Here is a 25,099-nt window from a genome sequence, read left to right as displayed (position 1 = left end):
CTGCCATCAGATTTCAGAGTGAACATTAACCCTACAAACACCACCTCATTACTTCTGTTTCTCTTTTCGTACTATTAATTTAACTTATGTAAAATATGCATACAGTTACTGTATTCATTCACTTTGTACACTGAGTGATTGTAACAGTTGTAGAGATGGAAAGGTGGGAAAGAAAAGGTGATATTTTTTATTGTAAGTCACAAAACAGGTAAGATGAAGGAGGGTTCAGTTTCAGATGGAGTATTTGGGTGCCCCATGGTGGGAATGTGGGAATGGAGCAAATGGAACTCCAGGAACACTGGATGGTGTATTGAGTTCTCTGGGCCTGTGTGGGGCGCCAGAGAACATTGGGCTCTGACCCTTTTAGAGCACTTGGGAACGTGTTAATTGTTGTTTACAACAGTCATAACACACACAAATTGCTGGTGGAACTCAGCAGGCCAAGTAGCATCTATGGAAAAAAAAGTACAGTTGACATTTCAGGCCAAAACCTTTCAGGACTGGGATAAACAAGCTGAGGAGTAGATTTGAAAGATGGGGGGTGGGAAGGGGACAGAGAGAGACACCAAATGATAGAAACATAGAAAATAGGTGCAGGAGTAGGCCATTCAGCCCTTCGAGCCTGCACCGCCATTCAGTATGATCATCCAACTCAGAACCCTGTACCTGCTTTCTCTCCATACCCCCTGATCACTTTAGCCACAAGGGCCTTATTTAACTCCCTCTCAAATATAGCCAATGAACTGGTCTCAACTGTTTCCTGTGGCAGAGAATTCCACAGATTCACCACTCTCTGTGTGAAGAAGTTTCTCCTCATCTCGGTCCTAAAAGGCTTCCCTTTTATCCTTAAACTGTGACCCCTCATTCTGGATTTCCCCAACATCAGAAACAATCTTCCTGCATCTAGCCTGTCCAATCCCTTTAGAATTTTATACGTTTCAATAAGATCCCCCCTCAATCTTCTAAATTCCAGTGAATATAAGCCTAGTCGATCCAGTCTTTCTTCATATGAAAGTCCTGCCATCCTAGGAATCAATCTGGTGAACCTTCTTTGTACACCCTCTAGAATGTCTTTCCTCAGATTAGGGGACCAAAACTGCACACAATACTCCAGGTGTGGTCTCACCAAGGCCTTGTACAACTGCAGTAGAACCTCCCTGCTCCTGTACTCGAATCCTCTTGCTATGAATGCCAACATACCATTCACCTTTTTCACTGCCTGCTGTACCTGCATGCCCACCTTCAATGACTGGTGTACAATGACACCCAGGTATCATTGCATCTCCCCTTTTCCTAATCGGCCACCATTCAGATAATAATCTGTTTTCCTGTTCTTGCCACCAAAGTGGATAACCTCACATTTATCCACATTAAATTGCATCTGCCATGAATTTGCCCACTCACCTAACCTATCCAAGTCACCCTGCATCCTCTTAGCATCCTCCTCACAGCTAACACTGCTGCCCAGCTTCGTGTCATCCACAAACTTGGAGATGCTGCATTTAATTCCCTCGTCTAAATAGGAGAAACCTGAAGGGGGAGGAACGAAGTAAAGAGCTGGGAAATTGATTGGTGAAAAAGACAGAATGCCATGGAAGAAAGAAGATGGGGAAAGGAGCCCCAGAGGGAGGCAATGGGCTGGCAAGGAGATAAGATGAGAGAGAGAAAAGGGGATGGAAAATGGAGGAGGGGAGGTATTACCAGAAGTTTGAGAAATCAATGTTCATGCTGTCAGGTTGGAGGCTACTCAAATGGAATATAAGTTATTGTTCCTCCAACCTAAGTGTGGCCTCATCACGACACTGGAGAAGGCCATCGATTGACATATCGGAATGGGAATGGTAAGTGTAATTAAAATGGTGGCCACTGGGGGTTCCCGCTTATTCTGGCTGTTGGAGCGTAGATGCTCGGCAAAGCAGTCTTCCAATCTACGTCGGCTCTCACCGACTTACAGGATCCCATTGGAGGTGGCAAAGTTTGCTTGCTGGTTGGATCCCGTTAGAGGTGGCTCCGGCCCCATTGAGTTTACAGGGAATGGTGTGAAAAATAAACAACAGGCAGTGAGCAGCAGTTCTGAGAGTGAAAATGCTTTGTTAATGAGAGAGGTCAGAGGAGAATGACCAGATCGACGACATTAACTCAAATAAACCCATGTTATAACAGTGCAAAAGAGCATCTCTGAAAACACAACATACTGAACCTTGAAGTGGATCTGCTACAGCAGCAGCAGATCATGAACGTATACTTGGTGACTCAGTGACCACTTTATTAGATACAGGTGGAGAGTAGTTTAGCATCCAGTGGTCTATTTGCATTCACTGGAGGACTGTACTCAGGGCCAGAGCCAATAAGCTTTAAAAACAACACCTTACTCTTCAGGGAGTTTCATTGCAGCCTTGCAGATTCAACAGTGGAAAACAGTTTCTCATTGTCACATGCAACCCTATTACAACCTACAACCCCCACACTCCTGCATCAGCATGGGTAACATCACTCACTTCAACACCGAACTGATTCCACAACCTACCGACTCACTTTGAAGGATTCTATAACTCACGCTCTCAGTTTTATTTATTTACTTTTTTTTATTATTATTTGTTCTTTTTTGTATTTGCACAGCTTGTCTTCTTTTGCACATTGTTAGCTTGTTGCCTTTTGCATGCAGGTTGTTTGTCCGTCTTTGTGTGTGGTTTTACATTGACTCTATTGTATTTCCTTGTTCTGGTGTGAATGCCTGCAAGAAGATTAATTTCATGGAGAAGGGACAAATGTTGCAGCATCAGAGACGAGGACTTAGCCTGGTTTATTGGAGCCATGAGGCAGCAGCTTTACTAACAGCGGCACAGTGCCACTTTATGGGGATGGGCAGTGCTGGGTTTGGTACCTTCTGCAGGATGGGACCGATGGGCAGCACAGTAGCATAGCAGTTAGCGTAATGCTTTGCAACAGCATTCCGAAGGTCAGGGTTCAATTCCCTCCACCATCTGTAAGGAGTCTGTACAATCTCCCCGTAACCATATGGGTTTCCTCCGGGTGTTCCAGTTTCCTCCTACCTTTCAGAAAGACATGAAGGTTAGTTTTAGTAATTTCTGGGCACAATATGTTGGCGCGGGAAGCGTTGGTGACACTTGTGAGCTGCCCCCAGCACATTTTCAGGTTGTATTGCTCATTGAGGCGAAACAACTCATTTCATGGTGTTTTTTCGATGTACATGTAAGCAAATAAAGCTAATCTCTTTACCTTTTAAGCCCATTTCTAAATGCGTCCATGGTGGTACTGTTAGGACAGGGAGGGAGGGTCGCAATGCTGCAGGAAGTGGAGTGACAATTAAAAACCTTGTCAAATGCCAAAACAATTTAAAAAAAATTCAAGTTTCAGGTTCACAATGGATTCTGATTTGGAATTGGAGTGGTTCTGTAAGGACAGCATGCTTGAGCATTTAATTCCTGAATACCTCACTCATCGTCATTTCCTACAGAGACAAATGCTTTGAAATTAAATCAGCCTCAAGTGCAATAGCTTACAGTACCTGCTGAACCTACAGAAAATGACACAGTTCACTGCCTAAATACAGGTTCAGAGGGAAGTGTCTCCATTTTGTGAGATAGTTGACATCGCCTGCAGCGGACTCTCTTCGCTCCTGAATGGTTGTTGGGCCCCACATCGCCTGGACACAAACCTAGAGGCAGCAGTGGTAAACCTCCTCCTGAAGGTGTCACCAGCCAGAAAGTACAGGATGGGGTCTACACAGCTGTTGAGACTGGCAAGACCCCTGGTCACTTGGTACATGGCGTACACCCTATTATTCCACGTGCACATGTCTATCCCTTGGTAATAAAGTCTGGACTGAAGGTTTAGATTTTTCATCACATGGAAGGGCAGGTAGGAGATTGCGAAGACCAGCAACACAATGATGACCAGACGCACGGACTTGCCTCGTAGAGGAGTCTTCATGTCATTTGATATCAGCGCCTTCACTATGAAACCGTAACAGACCAGGATGATGGCAAAGGGGATGCAGAATCCGAAGAAGGTGGTGCTCATGCTGTAGATGAAGTACGTGTGAAGGAGTTCCTTTGACGTTGTGTCATAACAGGTGTTGGTTTTATTCTTCCTGAGCCCTGTCCTGGAGAAGTACAGTATCGGGGAGATGCTGACTGCCACAGCAATCCACACACATGCGCAGACGATGATGGCCGACTTCTTCTTCAGCCTGCCCAGTGACTTCATGGGATGGACAACCCCCGTGTACCTATGGACACTGATGCAGGTGAGGAACAAGATGCTGCTGTACAAGTTGACATGGAATATAAACCGCTGCAGCTTGCACAAAGCCTCACCAAAGATCCAGTCCGTCTTGTTGAAGTAGTAAAAGATCAGAATGGGCAGGGAGAAGACGTAGAAGAGATCGGCCAGGACGAGGTTGAACATGTAGATGGTGATGCTGCTCCAAGGTCGCATGTGGAATATGAACATCCAGAGGGCAACACTGTTGCCGATGAAGCCGGTGACAAAGACAATGATGTACATGATGGGCAGGTAGTAAAACTGGAAGCCCTTGGTCAAGTAACAGGTTTTGTTGATAGCAGCGGTTGGACTACTCATCAAGTCAGAGAAGTTAGAAAAAGTTTCCTCCATTGTATCAAAGCCAAGGTTGTCCATTCAGCATCAACAGGTTGGCCCGTGTTCCAACAATGTAAAAAGCATCTGAAACATTGAACAAGAGAAGTTTAGCTTTGTATTATCTACAATATTTAATCACTATTTTGATATTTTAAGGGAATTATCTCGATCAACTATAACTTAAAAGGCCCAGATAGTGGCCATGGAGAGGATGTTTCTTATAGTGAGGGAGTCTAAGACGAGAGGATACAGACTCAGAATAGAGGAATGTCCATTTAGAACAGAGATGAGGAAGAATTTCTTTAGTCAAAGGGTAGTGATTCTGTGGAATTCATTGCCACAGCCAGAGGCCAAGTCATTGGATATATTTGAAGCAGATGTTGATAGTTTCTTGTTTATTAAGGGCGTCAAAGATAATGGGAAGAAAGTGAGAGAATGGGGTTGAAGGGTTTAATAAATCAGCCATGATGGAATGGCGGCACAGACACAATGGGCTAAGTGGCCTAATTCTATTCCTATGTCTTATGGTCTTGGATCTTATGTGCTAACTCTGCTAGAGGCAGAAAGAATGGGTGTGTACACAGATTATTATGCTCCAACATTTGCTGAGATCATGACTCATTTGATCTTGCCCTCACCAGCACTTTTTTGCTCTGTCACTGCAATTCTTGACTTCCTAAATTTCTAAAGATCTGACTAATTCAGTCTCGCATATCGTACTCCTCTACACCAGTGAGGCTGGACACAGATTGGGGGATAGCTTCGTCAAGCACCTTTACTCTGCCCTCCATACCATCCGGGACCTCCCAGGTATTTCAATTCTTCTCCCATTCCCAAACTGATCCGTCCATCCACAACCTGCTCTAATGCCAAGTTGAGCCAGACACAGATTAGGGGAACAGCACCTTAGATTCCACTTGCTAGTTTCCAAACTGACCATCTATTTCCCCAGCTACCGGTAGCCATTCCTCCCCATCTCCTCCGCCCATCCATCCATTTATAAACTAGCTATCCATCTATTTAGTGACACCGCACGGTAACAGGCCATTCTGGCCCAGCGAGCCTGAGTTGCCCAAATACACCTCACTAACGACTAACATGCACTTGTATGCAGAGTAGGAGAAAACCAGAGCATCCATAGAAAACCCACGTGGTCACAGGGAGAATGCAGAGAGCAACGGGATCGAGCCCGGGTTGCTGGTGCTGTTTTAGCGTGACACCACCATGATGCACTTCCTCCTACTGGCACCAGCACCCCTTCTCTTTCCCCTCCCCTAACCTCTCCATCTGTCCATCATCTGCCAACATTCTTCTCTCTGGTTCCCCTCCTCACTTCTTTCCCACTGTTGCATGGTCTATATAGTCTACAGTACCTGGTTTACATGGTCAGATTCCATCTTCTTCAGCCATTTGTCACTTCCACCAAGCACCTCCCAGCCTCTGACACAATTTCAACTCCACCCATGAAACAAACCCATGAATTCTACCTCAATATTTTTTTTGCTCTAGAAATACAGTAGGGTTTAAACTAGAGCTGCAGGGGGAATGGGAACCACAGTGCCAGAACAACTAGTGGAGAGGTTGGGGGGACATGTTAAGACATCAGACCAAGTCAGGAACCAGAAGGCTGTGACTAGAGTCCTGAGCTGCATATACTTCAATGCAAGAAGTATCGTAGGAAAGGCAGATAAGCTCAGGGCACGGATCAACACCTGGAATTATGACGTTGTAGCTATTAGTGAGGCTTGGTTGCAGGAGAGGCAGGACCGGCAGCTCAATGTTCCGGGGTTCTGTTGACAGAGAAGGAGGGATTAAAGGAGGATGGGTCACATTACTACTCAGGGAAAATGTCACGGCTGTGCTCCATCAGGACAGGCTGTGGAACTCGTCTAGTGAGGCATTATGGGCGGAACTGAAAAATAAGAAACATATGGCCACATTAATGGGACTAGATTACAGAACATCCAACAGTCCGAGGGATTTGGAAGAATTTAGTTGCAGAGAGATCATAGATTGTTGCAAGAAACATAAGGTTGTTACAGTAAGTGATTTTAACTTTCCACATATTGACTGGGACAGCCATATTATAAGACCATAAGATTTAGGGGCAGATTTATGCTATTTGCCCCATCAAGCCTGCTCAACCATTTCTTCATGGCTGATTCATTTTCCCTCTCACCCCAATCTCCTGCCTTCTCCCTATATCTTTTCATGCCATGATTAATCAAGAATCTATCAATCTCTGCCTTAAATATATCCAGTGACTTGGCCTCCACAGCAGCCTGCGGCAACAAATTCCACATATTCACCACACTCTGGCCAAAGAAATTCCTCATCTCCATTCTAAAAGGATTTCCCTCTATTCTGAAGCTGGGTCCTCTGTTTTAAGACTCTCTCACAGTAGGAAACACCCTCTCCACATCCACTGTGTTGAAGCTTTTCAACATATGATTCAATTAGCTCACCCCTCATTCTTTGGTTACAGTGAATCCAGGCTCAGAGCCATCAAATGTTCTTCATATGACAAAATATTCAATCCCAGAATAATTTTCCTGAACCTCCTTTGAACCCTCTCAGTTTCAGCACATCAATTCGAGATAAGGGGCCCAAATGGCACAACTCTTGGCAGTGTGGAGGATCAGAGGGATCTTGGGGCACTCCATGGGACACCCAAAGCTGCTGCGCAGGTTGAGGAGGCATACAGTGCATTGGCCTTCATCAATCGTGGGATTGAGTTTAGGAGCCAAGAGGTGCTGTTACAGCTATATAGGTCCCTGGTCAGACCCCACTTGGAGTACTGTGCTCAGTTCTGGTCGCCTCACTACAGGAAGGATGTAGAAACCATAGAAAGGGTGCAGAAGAGATTTACAAGGATGTTGCCTGGATTGGGGAGCATGCCTTATGAGAATAGGTTGAGTGAACTTGGCTTTTTCTCCTTGGTGCAACAGAGGATTGAAAAGTGACCTGATAGAGGTATACAAGATAATGAGAAGCATTGATCGTGTGGATAGTCAGAGGCTTTTTCCCAGATCTGAAATGGCTAGCACGAGAGGGCATAGTTTTAAGGTGCTTGGAAGTAGGTACAGAGATGTCAGGGGTAAGTTTTTTTTTACGCAGAGAGTGGTGAGTGAGTGGAATGGACTGCTGGTGGCAGTAATGGGGGCATAAATGATAGGGTCATGGATGGATACATAGAACTTAGGAAAATAGAGGGCTATGGGTAAGCCTAGGTAGTTCTAGGGTAGGTACATGTTCGGCACAGCTTTGTGGGCTGAAGGGCCTGTACTGTGCTGTAGATTTTCTATGTTCTATGTTCAAAACTGCTCACAATACTCCAAGTGAGGCCTCACCAGTGTTTTATAAAGACTCAACATTACATCCTTGCTTTTATATTCTAGTCCTCTTGAAATGAATGCTAACTTTGCATTTGCATTCCTCACCACAGACTCAACTTGCAAACTAACCTTTAGGGAATCCTACACAAGGATTCTTAAGTCCCTTTGCACCTCAGATTTTTAAATTTTCTCTCTATTTAGAAAATAGTCGACTCTTTTATTTCTTCTATCAAAGTGCATGGCCAAACATTTCCCGACACTGTATTCCATCTGCCACTTATTTGCCCATTCTCCTAATCTGTCTAAGTCCTTCTGTAGCCTGTCTACTTCCTTAAAACTACCTGTCCTCCACCTATCTTCATATCGTCTGCAAACTTTGCAACAAAGTCTTCAATTACATCATCCAAATCGCTGATTTAAAATGTAAAAAGAATCGGTTCTAACAGAGACTCCTATAGAACATCACTAGTCACTAGCAGCTGGCCAGTAAAAACTGCCTTTATTCCACTTTTTGCCTCCTGCCAATCAGCCACTGCTTTATCCACACTAGTATCTTTCCTGTTATACCATGGGACCTTATGTGATACCATGGCAGCCTTATGTGTGGTACCTTGTCAAAGATCTTCTAAAAATCCAAGTACACAACATGCATCGATTCTCCTTTGCCTATCCTGCTTGTTACTTCCACGAAGAATTCCAACAGATTTGTCAGGCAAGAGCTTCCCTTGATGAAACCAAGTACCCCAAAACCGCATCCTTACCGATCGACCCCAACATCTTCCCAACCACTGAGGTCAGACTAACTAGCCTATAATTTTCTTTCTTCTGCCTCTCTCCTTTCTTAAAGAGTGGAGAGCATTTGCAATTTTCCAGTCTTCCAGAACCATTCCAGAATCTAGTGATTCTTGAAAGATTACCAATGCCTCCACAATCTCTTCAGTTACCTCTTTGAGAAGACTGGGGTGTTGACTATCCAGTCTAGGTGACTTACCTACCTTCACACCTTTCAGCTCCCCAAGCACCCTCTCTCTAGTAATAGTAACTTCACATACTTGTATGTCTCTAGCACCTGGAACAGCCACCATACTGTCAGTGTCCTTCATAGTGAAGACTGATGCAAAATACTTATCTGCCATTTCATTGTCCCCATTACTACCTCTCCAGCTTCATTTCTAGCATTATGATATCCACTCTCACCTCTCTTTTACACTTTATCTAACAAAACTACTGGCATCCTCTTTAATATTATTCCATCTTTCCCCTTCTTAATTACCTTTCAATTGCCTTCTGTTGGTTTTTAAAAGCATTAAAATCCTCTAGCTACCTACTCATTTTTGCTCTATTATGTGCCCTCTCTATGGCTTTTATGTTAGCTTTAACTTCTTGCTAGCCATGTTGCGTCATCGTGCCTTTAGAATACCTCTTCCTCTTTGGGATGTATGCATCTTTTGCCTTCCGAATTGCTTCCAGAAATTCCTGCCATTTCTGGTCTGCTGTCATCCCTGCTTGTGTTCTTTTCCAATTAATTCTGGCCAACTCCACTCTCATGCCTCTGTAATTCCTGTTACTCCAGTGTAAAACTGATACATTTGACTTTAGCTTCTCCTCCTCAAATTTCAGGGTGAGTTCGATCAAATTATGATCACTTTCCCCTAAAGGTTCCTTCATCTTAAGCTCTCTAATCAATTCTGGTTCATTGCATAACACCCTATCCAGAATGGCTGATCCCCTAATTAGCTCAACTACAAGCTGCTCTGAAACGCCATCGTATAGACATTCTAGAAATTTCCCCCTCTTGGGATCCAGCACTAATCTGATTTTCCCAATGTACCTGCGTATCAAAATCTCCCATGACTATCATAACATTGCCCACATCTTTACTGCTGTATATAACTTCCATCAAGGTCTTTTTACCCTTGCAATTCCTTACCCACAGTGATCCACCACCTTCTGTTACCTCTTTGTAATGATTTGACTTCATTTTTTCTTACCAGCAGAGCCACACCAGCCCCTCTGCCTACCTGTTTGTCCATTTGATTCAGACTGTATCCTTGGGTGTTAAGCTCCCAGATATAATCTTCTTTCAGTCATGATTCAGTGATGCCCACAACATCATACCTGTCAATCTGTAACTGTGTTACAAGTTCATCCACCTTATTCCGTATACACCATGCATTCACATATAACACCCTCAGTCCCGTATTCACACTTCTCGATTCTGTCTACCATTTAGATTGCAACTCATCCTATTGACTGCAATTTTGCCCTTTCATCGCCTCTCCTTATTAGGAGTCTCAGTCCACACTGCCTCTGTACAGTACAGTAAGCTTAGCTGTAAAAGGACTAGATGGGACAGAGTTTGTCAAATGTGTTCAGGAAGGTTTCCGTAATCAGTATATAGAACACAAGAGAGAGTGTGATACTTGATCTGCTATTAGGGCATAAGACAGGGCAAGAGACAGAAGTTCGTGTGGGGGAACACTGTGCATCCGGTGAACAGAATACCATTAGTTTCAAAGTAAATATGCAAAAAGTCTGGTCCACGGATTGGAATTCTAAATTGGAGAAAGGCCAATTTTGATAGTATCAGAAAGGATCTGCCAAGTGCGGATGGGACAGCCTGTTTCCTAGCAAAAATGTATTTGATAAGTGGCAGGCCTTCAAAAGTGAAATTTTGAAAGTACAAGGCTTATATGTGTCTGTCAGAATAAAAGGTAATGATAACAAGTAGAGGGAACCTTGAATGTTCATGAAGGCAAGGCAGTGGATGTTGACTTTAGCAAGGCATTTGACAAGGTCCCACATGGGAGGTTGGTGAGGTAGGTTCAGTTGCTCAGGATTTAGGATGAGGTAGTAAACTGGATTAGACATTGGCTTTGTGGGAGAAAGCAGAGAATGGTAGTAGATAGTTGCCTCTCTGACCAGAGGCCTGTGACTTGTGGTGCTGCAGGGATCTGTGGCAGGTCCACTGTTGCTTGTCATCTATATTAATGATTTGGATGATAATGAGGTTAACTGGATCAGCAAATTTGTGGGTGACACCAGGATTGGGGGCATAGTGGACAGTGAGGAATGCTTCCATGGCTTGCAGAGGGATCTGCACCAGCTAGAAAAATGGCAAATGGAATTTCATACAGACGAGTGTGAGGTGTTACACTCTGATAGGACCAATCAGGGTAGGTCTTACACAGTAGGGCACTGAGGAGTGTGGTAGAACAAAGGAATCTGGGAATACACGTGTATAATACATTGAAAGTGGTGTCACAGGTAGATAGGGTTGTAAAGAAAGCTTTTGGTGCATTGGCCTTCATAAAGCAAAGTATTGAGTACAGGAGATGGGATGTTACGTTGAAGTTGTATAAGACATTGGTGAGGCTTAATTTGGAGTACTGTGTGAAATTTTGGTCACCTCCCTACAGGAAAGAGGTAAACAAGATTGAAAGAGTGCAGAGAAAATTTACAAGGATGTTGCCAGGTCTGGAGGACCTGAGTTATAAGGTTAGAACCCTATTACTTGGAATATAGAAGATTGAGGGGTGATTTGATAGATGGTATACAAAATTGCAAACAGGCTTTTTCCACTGAGGTTAGGTGGGACCATAACCAGAGGTCATGGGTAAGGGTGAAAGGTGAAAAGTTTAAGGGGAACATAAGGGAAACTTCTTCACTCAGAGGGTTGTCCGAATGTGGAATAAGCTGTTGGTACAAGTGAGGCAGGCAAGCTCAATTTCAACATTTAAGCAAAGTTTGAATTGATTATATTGAGTCATAGAAAAGTACAGCAGAGAAGCAAGCCCTTTGGCCCTTCTAGTCCAGACCAAACCATTTAATCTGCCTACTCCCATCAGTCTGTACCAGGGCAATACCCTCCATACCCCCAACCATCCATGTACCTATCCACACATCTCTTAAACATTGAAATCAAGCTCACATGCACCACTTGTGCTGGCAGCTCATTTCACATGCGTCTGTCAATTTATTTACATCCGTTCAGACACAAAATAATTCCTGGGACCTCCTGATTGTGGAAATGTGCAATTACCAATGGAGCCACAGAGGACAGGACATGTGAACATCCTTGACCCAACCCCCTAATCAGGGCCTTATTACTTGGTCAGGAATTAGATATCTCTGCATTTGCTTCCATTCTTTGAACACGTATGACGTATGAGTTTTTGAGGGATTGATGATATGTCTGTTCATTATGTAACCCTCTCACTGTAGGCTCGTAATCAGTTAGCTATTAACAGCAACATAACTCTATAATGCATGGGAATAACAATGAGAAGGCCATTTCCAATAAACAACCCCAGGGTCAATATGATTCCGGTAAACACAACACATAAAAGTTTGAATGTTTCTTTAAGTGAAAATAGGACTGCTACTTGTGTGAAAACTGACGCTCCCATGCAAATTTACTGCTCATCAGGAAGCAATAATTTAACTCATACCAGTGTAAACTTCGATTGAAATTGTATTGGCAAAATATTGTAAGCTATAACAAACACAATAATACTATGTCATACAAAATGAAGAGCCCATTATACTGTATATTAGTCTGCATCGTACACATAATTGTTGGAGCTCACTTTTGCATAATCAATCCTGTTTTTTTTACTTTGTTTACTCACAGTACGGAAATGGTCTTGTACTGAAGAACCTGACCCAGAGAAAAAAAATTCACGCAACCTCCGAGGTTGTGTGCTATCTAGCTAACTAACTGTTATCTATACATTCCCCTTGAGACCAAAGTCTGCAAGATTTTCTGACAGCAGCATCTGTCCTTCAAAATTGATCGCTTTGAGCATTCCACCGTGTTCTACTTATGTTATACTTGTTGCCCGTTTCTTTCCTCCGCCTTTCTCCTCTTTCCATCCCATGCTCTCTCTAAAAAAAATAGCTCCTCCATTCCTTTCACACACTTTCTCTTGGGAAAAAAATGTTAACAAGCCAAACTTATGGGCTAATCAGGCAAGCCTAACTTAATCAACTGAATTTTTATTTTAAACTGCAAAAATGAAATACTCAATTGTATAATGTAATTAAAGGAACATCTAATGCAGTTTGAGAAAATCTGCAGAAAGCATGACTGTATTAATAAAATAAGCATTATGTTAAACCAGGGAATTACAATTATACGTGTGTATGGATCTGATTGTGAATGAGCCTGAATATTTGTGATTGTGTGCACGAGTGTGTGTGAATGTGAACATGCATGTGATAGTGCACGAGTGTGAATTTGCTTGTGCTAATGCAGTTGTGTGCAAGTGTGTGCGAGTGAATTTGTGCATAAATGCAAATGCGACTGGGTGTCTAATGCGATTGTGTGCCTGTAATTATGTGTGACTCGAGCTCTTTGTGAATATGTAGTAGTCTATCTTCTGTTTCTTCACCATGACACTACTGACTGAACAAATCTCAAACAACGTCAATTATTTAGTGTTGCATATTTGGCACTCCCACCATTAACCATCTGCATACAATGATCTTAATGTATCCGTTCCACTGCCTTGGTAACTGCGATCCCACTGACAAACAAAGCTACTCATAGGACTAAGAGTAGGTGACTCAGTCCCTTGACTGTTCTGTCATTTAATAAGATTAGGTCATAGCTGTTCTAATTGTGATCTCAGCTCTGTATTCCCATTTATCCAAAATAAATGTTTGTTTAACAAGAATCTATAAACCACTGTCCAAAAAATAATCACTCTATTTCCACTGTCTTCAGAGAAGAGGATTCCAAAGATGCACAAGACAAAGAACAAATTGTCCTTTCGGTCTTAATCGGACCATCTCTTGTTTTATACATTGAGGCCCTGTTCTTAAATCTCCTAACAGAGGAAGCATCCTCTCTACAATCAGAGCATCACACACAAACTGCTGGAGGAACTCAGCAGGTCAGGCAGTGTCTATGGAGGAGAATGAAAGCCGATGAATAAAAGGATTACAGGGTGGAAGGTGATTGGTGAGACCAGGGAAGGGGAGATGATGTGAGAAGCTGGGAGGTGATAGTTGGAAAAGGGAAAGGGCTGAAGAAGATGATATGTGGATCACCCTTTCAGGCCCCTCAGGATCTTTTATGTTGTACGCTCCATACAATCACACCTCCAGTAATTCAGACATTTATATTGTATTACAACTCCTTGCCCGCTAACATTCATTTCTGAAATATCAAGGTAAGATCTCTCTAATATCCAGCAATGAGACCATATCCTTATATTTTCATTCAAGTGTTGAGAGGTCAGATGTCTATCACCTTCCTCTGGTTCTCTAACTCCTGCCCTTTATTCCATAGTCTATCCTCCTCCCCTATCAGAAATCCTTCTTCTTCAGCCCTTTGCCTTTTCCATCTTTCCCCTTCCAACTTCCTAATTCATCCTCTGTTCCCTCACCCACCCACCTGCCCCTCGCCTATCACCTGCTTCCACATTCTTATTCTGCCTTCTTCCCCCTTCCTTTTTCTATGGCAGGAACATCATTTTTTTCTAAACTCCAGTTATTTCTACCCCCTTCTTCTTTTCCCTTTTTCCATTCCTCATTCTGGCTCCCCTCTTACCCCTTCTCTTCTCACTTGCCCACCACCTCCATCTGTTGCCCCTCCTCCTTCCCTTCCTCCCACAGTCCGCTCTCCTCCCTTATCAGATTCCTACTTCTTCGGCCCTGATGTTTTCAACCTATCATCTCCAAACTTCTTACTTTAACCTCCCACCCACATCATTTAGTCTCACCAATCACCTGCCAGTGGTACTCAGAGGCTGCGTACAAGAAGGGTCAGAGTCACCTCTGCTTCCTGAGGAGACTGAAATCCCTTGGAGTGTGCAGACCTCCCCCTCACATATTCTACCAGTCTCTAGTTGCCAGTACAATCTTCTATGCGGTGGTGTGCTGGGGCAATGGCATCAACGTGGGTGATGCCAACAGGCTCAATAAACTAATCAGAAAGGCCAACTCTGTTTTCAGAGTTAAACTGGACACACTGGAGGCTGTGGTAGAACAAAGGACCCTGCAGAAAATTCTGGCAATTCTGGGCAATGTTTCTCACCCTCTGCATGCCATCTTGGCTGAATAGAAGAGCACTTTCAGTAATAGAGTAAGACAACTGTGCTGCTCCAAAGAGCACTATACAAAGTCACTCTTACCCTTAGCCATTGAGCTATAAGTCAACCTATAGCTGGGGAAGTGACAATTCCTCCTGTTAGACTGTTTGTGGTAACTTAGTTTTTATTCTTTCTTACTTCTCTTCTAATATTTGTATATCTGTGTACTTGTAATGCTACTGCGACACTGTAATTTCCTTTGGGATCAATAATGTATCTATCTATCTATCTATCTATCTTCACCCTCTTCCCCAGCTTCTTATTCTGGCTTCTACCCTCTTTCTTTCCAATCCTGATGAATGACGTCGACCTGAAACATTGACCGTCCATTTCCCTCCACAGATGCTGCTTGATCTGCTGTGGCCCAACAGCACTTTGCTTTTGTTTTAATATGTTCCTGACTTCCATGTAAGCACATGCAAGTTCAGAATATTGTAGCGACGTGGTAGTTATACAGTAAGGAAAGATGCTTTTCTGTTCACCAATTCCAAACTAACCACCAATAATTCCATTGAATTTTCCCCATTCCCCTCCCCAGGATCTACCACTCACATACACACTCATCGTCATCATTATGTGCCATGTCAAATAATATGAGGATCATGGTCTTATGACCATGATTGCTCTTGGCAAACTTTTCTACAGAAATGGTTTGCTATCGCCTTCTTCTGGGCAGTGTCTTTACAAGATAGGTGACCCCAGCCTTTATCAATGCTCTTCAGAGATTGTCCGCCTGGCGTCAGTGATTACATACCAAGGACTTGCGATGTGCACTATCTGTTCATATGACCATCCACCACCTGCTCCCATAGTTTCATCTCACCTTGATCAGGGACTAAGCAGGTGCTACACCTTGCCCAAGAGTGACCTGCAGACTAGTGGAGGGGAAGGAGTGCCTTACAGCTTTGGTATAGATGTATCTCCATGCCACCACTCATATGTACACACTAGGAGCAATTAATGGTGGAAATGGAATTGGGTATTATTGTCACATATCCTGAGATAACAAAGAAACATTGTGAGTATGATATGCTTGCTCTAGAATGTGGTACTGAATTCCACAGATTCACTACCCTCTGGCTAAAGAAATTCATTCTCATCTCTATTCTAAACGTCTCCTTCTATTGTGAGGCTGTGCCCTCTGGTCCTCCACTATAGGAAATGTCCTCTCCATGTCCACACTATCTATGTTCGATAGAGAGACAGAATATTTCAATATTTGGTAGGTTTCATTGAGATCTCCCCCCAATGTTTTAAACTATAGTGAACACAGGCCCAGAGCCATCATGCGTTAACCCGATCAATCCCGTGAATCTCCTATGGACGTTCTCCACTGTCTTCACAGTCTTTCTTAGACAAAGGGCCTAAAACTGCTCACAATACTCTAAGTATGTCCAAAAGAGCAGAATAAAGGTTAATTCTTTCAGATGGGAAATGTAAATGTAGAAAGCTAGAATGGTTATAATATCAGTAATGAAGGAATCCACAAGAAGCAACTAACACCAGTTCACCTTCTGACCTGCACTTCTTCAGAACGGTGAACCTATGCAATGTATTGCCACTCACGGCCGTGGAGGCCAAGTCATTGGGTATATTTAAACCAGGGGGTGTTATGTTCTCAATTAGTAAGGGTGTCAAAGGTCATGGGGTTAAGGCAGGAGGATAATAAATCAGTATGTTAGAATGTTGGATCAGACTCAATGGGCCTAATTCTGCTCCTATGGTTTATGGTCTTAGAGAATGTGGGTGGAAATAAGGAAACACATGAAGTCACGGTTGGGGGCGGAGGGGTGGTGGAAGTGTAGACGTCACATGGACAGTGCCCGGGGTCGGGATCGAACCTGGGTCTCTGAAACCGTGAGGCATCAGCACTACCAGCTGAAAATGTGTATACACACACACCCCTACACACACGCATGCAGCTGGGAATCTTGTACGGAGTTGTACCAAGCACAGAGTCCCAAAGTACATATTGCACACAAGAGGGAACATTATTTCATCAGATATAGAACAGAGAACAGGACAGACAGAAACAGGTCCTTTGGCCTACAAGCTGTGCCGAAGCAGTTAAGGAATCAAATGGCCAAATAAACTAATCTCTTCTGCCTACACAATGTCTATATTCTATCATTTCCCTCACATTCCTGTGCCTGTCCAAACGTCTCTTATTTGTCCCTCAGATATCTGCCTCTACCACTACCCCAGGCAGTGTATTCCAGGCACCTGCCATCTTCTGTGTAGAATAACTTGCCCCTTCACATCTCCTTTGAACTTACTCCCTCTTACCTTAAATGCATGCCCTCTGGTATGAGGCATTTCAACTCTGGGGAGAAAACATACTGTCTGTCCATCTCTGCCTTTCACATTCCTATAACCTACCAGTTCAACGACTGACCTGTCTCCGTCCTGTCCCGTAGGCCCTGCTGCTTATAGGTAGCCATCTCCCAAAAGGAGAAAAGAAAGCATGATAGCACCCACAACATGCTGGAGGAACTCTCAGCAGTGTGGAGGAACAGAGGGATCTTGGGATTCACGTCCATAGATGCCTCAAAGTTACTGCACAAGTTGATAGGTTTGTTAAGATGACATGTGATCTGTTGGCCTTCATTAGTTGTGGTATTCAGTTTAAGAGCTGTGAGGAAATGTTGCAGCTCTATAAAATTCTGGTTAGATCACACTTGTAATATTATGCCCAGTGCATCTGTAGATGTGAACTTCCTATGATTCAGGACATTTACAGAGACGGGTGTGTAAAAAGGGCCCGTAGGATCATTGGGGACCCAAGTCACCCCAACCACAATCTATTCCAGCTGCTACCATCCGGGGAACATTACCACAGCATAAAAGCCAGAACCATCAGGCTCCGGGACAGCTTCTTCCACCAGGCCATCAGACTGATGAACTCATGCTGATCTGAGTGTATTTCTATGTTACATTGACGCTTCTATTTTATTATAAATTACTATGATTGCACATTTAGACAGAGACGTAGCGTAAAGATTTTTACTCCGCATGTATGTGAAGGATGTAAGAAATTAAGTCAATTCAATTCAATTATGTTCATTTCTGGTTGCCTAATTATAAATTAGAGAGCTTATGATAAAGAAACTCCTAGGGGTTCAGTGATCATTATATGGACTCAGATTCAAATTCATTTACTTATTACATGTCCTTAGAAACATACAGTGAAATACATTGCATGTGTAAACTAGCAACACAGCCTAACAATACGCTGGGGGCAGCCTGCAAATGTTGCCACACATTCTGGCACCAAAATAGTATGCCGTCAATGCTCAGCAGAACGGTGCCAGCAACGAGAAGAAGAAATAGAATGTAAAAATAACAACAGCAAGCTAAGCTCCTTTCCTCTCTCCCCTACCCACACAGACTCACAGACAGAATTCCGACTCTAGGACTGGCCACCTCCAGGCCTCCAACCTATACTGCCCCAGAGCTGTAGTCTCTGACTTGCAGACATGACTTCCATCACAGAGACTTTTCACTGGATCTTACACTCTTGCCTGAAAGGACCTCCGATCCCAGGATTTGTCAATCAGTGGGGCACTTGCTGGCCTGGTGGGGGAGGGGGGAGGTCACCAGCCCTCATCTATGGGTACTGGGGAGTGCTGGTTCCAGCCACTGACATTTCAATTTCATTTAAAGCCCCTAACCCTTAACTCCCCTTATCCTGGTCCTTAAACCCTAATCTGTCCCCAAAACCATCTCTATGAATTTACGAAGCAACTAAGCCTGATTCAGCTTACATCGCAGTTCCACACCATTTTGGCCATCAAAAGACACAAATCTGTCCACCACATCCATACCATACAAGCCAAATTCCATTCCCTAGCTCTTTGGAGGTTTAAGCAATTCAGCAACTCAAAGTTCACGTTTATTATCGAAGTGCGTATACATCACAATATACTCCCCTGATTTGCATTTTCCTGCAGGCATTCTGATGCACCATCAATAACTCACGCCGAGACTTAGGAAGTGAGATATCGGCTTTTATTGACTGAAGAACAACACTACATCCTGGGGAAAATGAGGGAGAGCAGCAGGCCACAGTCGCCTTTATACAGGGGTCTGTGGGAGGAGCCACAGGGGTAGTCAGCAGGGTCTTGGGAGGAGCCACAGGAGCAGTCAGACAGGTATATCTAGTTCACCACATTCACCCCCCCTTTGTTTAAAAAAAATTCCCAAGCATATTTACAGGTTAAGTCGATCAGGTGGTCGAATCGTTCGCTGCGATCTACGTAGCTCCGGCTGCAATTGCACAGGAGCCGGAGGTGATGACGGCACAGGTGCCGGAGGTGGTGTGTGCTCCGAAGGCGGAGAGTGGGTTAATTCTGTCCCAACAGGAGGTGTCAGGGATCCCTCACGTGTGAGCGAGGGCCCTGGAACAGACGCATACGGAGTCTGTGTGGGGCACGGTGCGCGCGGAGTCACCTCGGGTACAGGGTGCATAGTTACCGTGGAGTGCTCGGGGTAGTGGTCTGCTGCTCCGGCGGGCGCCAGGTCGCGGACAGAGACCGTGTCCTCCCGCCCATCAGGCAAGACCACGTAGGCATACTGGGGATTAGCATGCAGGAGGTGAACCTTCTCGACCAGTGGTGAGTACTTATTACTCCTCGCATGTTTACGCAGCAGCACTGGCCCCGGGGACGTCAGCCAAACTGGCAGGGTGGTCCCAGTGACAGACTTCCTGGGAAAAGAGAATAAGCGTTCGTGAGGGGTGGCATTAGTGGACGTACACAACAGGGAGCGGATAGAGTGGAGTGCCTCAGGGAGGACCTCCTGCCATCGGGAGACCGGCAACCCTTGTGACTTAAGGGCTAAAAGTATGGCCTTCCACAGTGTGGCATTCTCCCTCTCCACCTGGCCATTCCCCCGGGGATTATAACTCGTGGTGCGACTAGTAGCTATGCCCCTAGCAAGCAGGAACCGGCGCAACTCGTCACTCATAAAGGAGGACCCTCTATCACTGTGGACATAGCAGGGATATCCGAACAGTGTGAAGAGCTGGCGCAGGACTTTTATGACCGACGTGGTAGTAGTGTCGGGGCAGGGAACGGCAAAGGGGAATCGCGAGTACTCGTCAATAATACTGAGAAAGTAGACATTGCGGTCGGTGGAGGGAAGGGGGCCCTTAAAGTCAATACTCAGTCGCTCAAAAGGGCGGGTGGCCTTGACAAGCTGCGCAGTGTCAGGACGGTAGAAGTGCGGTTTGCACTCAGCGCAGATCTGGCAGTCCCTGGTCATCGTCCGGATGTCCTCCAGGGAGTACGGCAGGTTCCGGGCTTTAATGAAGTGATAAAACCGGGTGACCCCCGGGTGGCAAAGTTGGGCATGAAGGGCATACAGCTGGTCGAGCTGGGCACTAGCACACGGTCCCCGGGATAGGGCATCAGATGGTTCATTGAGCCTGCCAGGCCGGTACAGGATATCGTAAGTATAGGTGGAGAGTTCCATTCTCAATCGCAAAATTTTATCATTTTTGATTTTGCCCCGCTGTTGGCTGCTGAACATGAACGCAACCGAGCGCTGGTCGGTCAGCAAGGTGAACCTTCTGCCGGCGAGATAGTGCCTCCAGTGCCGAATAGCTTCCACTATGGCTTGGGCTTCTTTCTCCACCGCGGAGTGCCGAAGTTCAGAGCCTTGAAGGGTACGAGAAAAAAACGCCACTGGCCTGCCTTCCTGATTGAGGGTAGCAGCCAGCGCGACGTCAGAGGCGTCACTCTCTACTTGGAAGGGAATGGTCTCGTCTACCGCATGCATCGTTGCTTTGGCAATGTCCCCTTTAATGCAGCTGAAGGCCGCGCGGGCCTCGGCAGAGAGGGGAAAGGTGGTAGACTTGACCAGGGGGCGGGCCTTGTCTGCGTAATGGGGAACCCATTGGGCGTAATAGGAAAAAAAACCCAGGCACCGCCGGAGGGCCTTGAGAGTAGTGGGAAGAGGGAGTTCTAACAGGGGGCGCATACGGTCGGGGTCAGGGCCAATGACCCCGTTCTCCACGACATACCCAAGGATAGCGAGTCGTGTGGTTCTGAACACACACTTGTCCTTGTTATAAGTCAGGTTCAAAGCATCGGCCACCTGGAAAAAACGTTGGAGGTTGGCGTCATGGTCCGACCAGTCGCGACCACAGATGGTGATGTTATCTAGATAGGGAAATGTGGCCGTCAGTTTGTACTGGTCCACCATCCGGTCCATCTCCCTCTGGAAGACCGAGACCCCATTTGTGACACCAAACGGGACGCGCAGAAAGTGATAGAGCCTGCCACCCGCCTCGAAGGCGGTGTAGGGGCGGTCCTCTGGGCGGATGGGGAGCTGGTGATAAGCGGATTTCAGATCAATTGTCGAGTACACCTTGTACTGAGCTATCTGGTTGACCATATCCGCGATGCGGGGTAGGGGGTACGCGTCAAGCTGCGTGAATCTATTGATGGTCTGGCTGTAGTCCACAACCATCCTATTTTTCTGCCCAGTCCGAACAACGACCACCTGGGACCGCCATGGGCTTGTGCTTGGCTCAATGATCCCCTCCCTGAGCAGCCGCTGCACCTCTGAATGAATAAAGGCCCTGTCCCCCGCACTGTACCTCCGACTTTTAGTTGCCACAGGTTTACAGTCGGGGGTCAGGTTGGTGAACAGCGATGGGGGAGGGATCTTGAGGGTGGAGAGGTTGCAAATAGTGTCAGCAGCACAGCTATCGACATGGTGCTGGGCGGGATGTGGGGTTCGGGGTGTATGTGCGTGTGGTAACGGAGTATATAGCGAAGTCCCACCAAACTGAGGATTCCTGACAGTGAGTGGTGGGTGGGGCCCGTCATATGCCATAGTCACACTTTCGAGATGGCTCTGGAAGTCCAGCCCCAATAGCACAGGTGCGCACAGCCGAGGCATGACCAGGAACGCAAAGTTCCGATATTCTGTGCCCTGCACCACCAATGTCGCTACACAACCCACCCGGATGTCTGTGGAATGCGACCCTGAAGCCAAGGTGATCTTCTGACGGACCGGCCGTGTCACGAGTCCGCAGCGTTTCACTGTGGCCGGGTCAATAAAACTCTCAGTGCTGCCCGTGTCAAACAGGCAGCTAGTCCTGTGCCCCTCCACCAGGATGTCCATCATTGACCTTGCGAGCTGGTGTGGGGCGCTTTGGTCGAGGGTCACGGAAGCCAGCGTAGAACGGGGCGTGTCGGGGGCGGGGCCTGGTGACGCCGGCAAAGTTGGCCGCTCACATCCGGGCATGCAAGATGGCGAGGCGGGGGCGGGGCCTGGTGACGCCGGCAAAGATGGTTGTCCACATCCGGTCATGCAAAATGGCGGCCCCCAGGTCTCAGACGCAGCGCTGCTCGACCCCGGGCGTGGTTTAGATTTACAGACCTTGGCGAAATGGCCCTTCTTCCCACAGCTGGAACACGTCGCTTCACGCGCCGGGCAGCTGTCCCTGGCATGTTTCAGAAGCCCACAAAAGTAACAGAGTTTCATACCTGGCGAATTCGTGGGGTTTGAGATACCGCGACTGGCAGCGGCGTTGGCGAATTCGCTCGGAACCGGGGAATGGCTCGGCTGGACTTCTTCGGCGTACAACTGCGCAGCCTCTATCGAATCGGCCGTCTCTATCGCGGAGCGTAAGGTAAGATCAGCTTTTTTCAGCAGCCGCTGGCGGATACACACTGACCGGACCCCAGTCACAAAAGCGTCTCGGACCAAGAGTTCCTTATGCTGTTCCGCTGTGAGCGCTTGGCAGTCACAAGTCCGCGCGAGTGCCTGTAGTTCTCGGAGAAATTCAGCAGTCGACTCCGTAGGCCGCTGTTTTCGTGTTGCCAAGCGGTGCCGTGCATAAACTGGATTTACTGGCCGCAGGTACTGTCTTCGGAGGGCGGCAAGCGCCTCCTCGTAGGTGGATATGTCCCTGATGAACGAATAAACTTTTGGGGCGACCCTCGAGAAGAGAAGTTTGTGCCGAACAGCCGAGTCGGTGGCACGAACCTCCTCTAAGTACGATTGGAAGCACACCAGCCAGTGTTCAAAGGCAAGAGCTGCTCCAGGGTCTCGGGGGTCCAAGTCTAGGCGTTCTGGGCGTAAAGCGGTTTCCATGTTGTAACTTTCAGTCAATAAAATTGATGCACCATCAATAACTCACGCCGAGACTTAGGAAGTGAGATATCGGCTTTTATTGACTGAAGAACAACACTACATCCTGGGGAAAATGAGGGAGAGCAGCAGGCCACAGTCGCCTTTATACAGGGGTCTGTGGGAGGAGCCACAGGGGTAGTCAGCAGGGTCTTGGGAGGAGCCACAGGAGCAGTCAGACAGGTATATCTAGTTCACCACACATTCACAGCAGATACAAAGTAAAGCAATAGAATCAATGAAAAGCTATGCACAAAGACGGCCAAACAACCAATGTGCTAAAAATGAGAAACCGTGCAAATGCAAACAGAAAGAACAATAATAAAAGTGAAAGTAATAAATAATTTTGTGAGCATGAGTTGTAGTGCAGCGTGAAAGTGAGCCCATTGGTTGTGCAATCGGTCCAGTGCTGAGGAAAGTGAAGTTACCCACACTGGTTAAGAATCCTGATGGAGTAGTAACTACTCCTGAAGTGTATCAACTGCTCCTGAACCTGGTGGTGTGGGACCTAAAGCTCCTCTATCTCCAGCCCGATTGTAACAGCAAAAAGAGAGCATAGCCCGGATGGTGGGGATCCTTGATGATGGATGCTGCTTTCCTGCGACGGTACTCCTTGTGGATGTGCTTAATCATGGGGAGGGCTTTTTCTGTGATGGACTGGGCTGTGTTCACTACTCTTTATAGACTTTTCCAGTTTTGGGTATTGGGGGGGTCTGTAATGATGCAACCAGTCAGGGAGCTCTGCACTGCGCATCTACAGAAGTTTGTCAAGTTTGCGCAAACTTATAAGAAACTGGAGGTGCTGCTGTGTCATCTCATCCAGAGATGGTTGAAGTGCGAGGAAGGTTCCTTCTTCCTCCCGCCCCCCTCAGAGAGAGTGTTTCAGATCCCAATCCTGCCCCACCACTCTGTGCGTGAGAAAATTTGCCCTTGCTACAATCCTGCTGACAGTTACTTTAGGACTGAGCTGCAGGAAAAGATATGAGAGACAATATTTATTGTGAAGGTGGAATTTGGATCAGCACATACAACTTGCAAGCAAAACCAATGAAGCACCTCACTAGCCACCAGGGGAAGTGGTGGAGGTCGGTACAGAATCAGATGGGCTTTTGTTGTTCAGTCATTAAGTTGAGTCCGACTCTTTGTGACCTCATGGACCGTAGGGTCCATAGGGTTTTCACGGCAAGATACAGAAGTAGATTGCCAGGCTTTTCTTCTGTGCGGACACTGCTGCTGCCCAGGTTGGGAACCGGCTGGGTTTGAACTCAGGACCATCTGCCTTCAAGTCCAGTGCTGATGCCACTACACCACCAGCTAGCCATTCCTGGCTTACATGTCATTACATCTGTTTGTTTTTTTTTTGCTGTAGCAGTACAATGCAAAGATACCAAATAACTATACATTCAAAGCTACTCAGTGGCCACTTTACTGGTTCCCTTCTGTACCTAATAAAATGGCCACAGAGAGTGTTTTTGGGGTCTTCTGCTGTAACCCATCCACTTCAAGGTTTGACATGTTGTGTATTCAGAGATGCTCTTCTGCACACCACTGTTGTAACGTGCGGTTATTTGAGTCACTGTCACCTTCCTGTCAGCTTGAAACAGTCTGGTCATTCTCCTCTGGCCTCTCTCATTAACATGACATCGTCACCTGTACAGCTGCCGCTCACTGGATGTTTTGTTTTTTGCTTTTTGCACCATTCTCTGTAAGTTCTAAAGACTATTTTGCATGAAAATCACAACAGATCAGCAGTTCCCGAGATACTCAAACCACCCCATCCAGCACCAGTAGTCAAAGTCACTTAGATCACATTTCCTCCTCATTCTGATGTTTGGTCCCATTCTCATTCTGAACAAACATTGAGTTGCTGCCACATGATTGGCTGATTCGATGTTTGCATTA

The 25,099-nt window shown here is 45.9% G+C and overlaps 1 protein-coding gene across 2 annotated transcripts in view; it reads right to left on the bottom strand.

Moving 5' to 3' along the window:
- Positions 1 to 1,263: 1,263 nt before the first annotated feature.
- Positions 1,264 to 25,099, bottom strand: part of p2ry1 (purinergic receptor P2Y1) — a 64,900-nt gene continuing 41,064 nt past the window's right edge. Inside the window, exon 3 of one of the 2 annotated variants that reach the window (XM_073041633.1) lies at positions 1,264 to 4,707. In XM_073041633.1, the coding sequence (XP_072897734.1) occupies positions 3,577 to 4,662 (1,086 nt within the window). In that variant the 5' untranslated portion in view covers positions 4,663 to 4,707 and the 3' untranslated portion in view covers positions 1,264 to 3,576. The remainder of the gene's footprint in view (positions 4,708 to 25,099) is intronic. The other variant, XM_073041631.1, reaches the window with a different exon arrangement.

Source organism: Hemitrygon akajei, chromosome 3 (assembly GCF_048418815.1).
Source record: "Hemitrygon akajei chromosome 3, sHemAka1.3, whole genome shotgun sequence".
Lineage (NCBI taxonomy): Eukaryota > Metazoa > Chordata > Chondrichthyes > Myliobatiformes > Dasyatidae > Hemitrygon > Hemitrygon akajei.
Note: the sequence above shows the minus strand (reverse complement) of the source record. Positions and strands in the feature narration are given on the sequence as shown.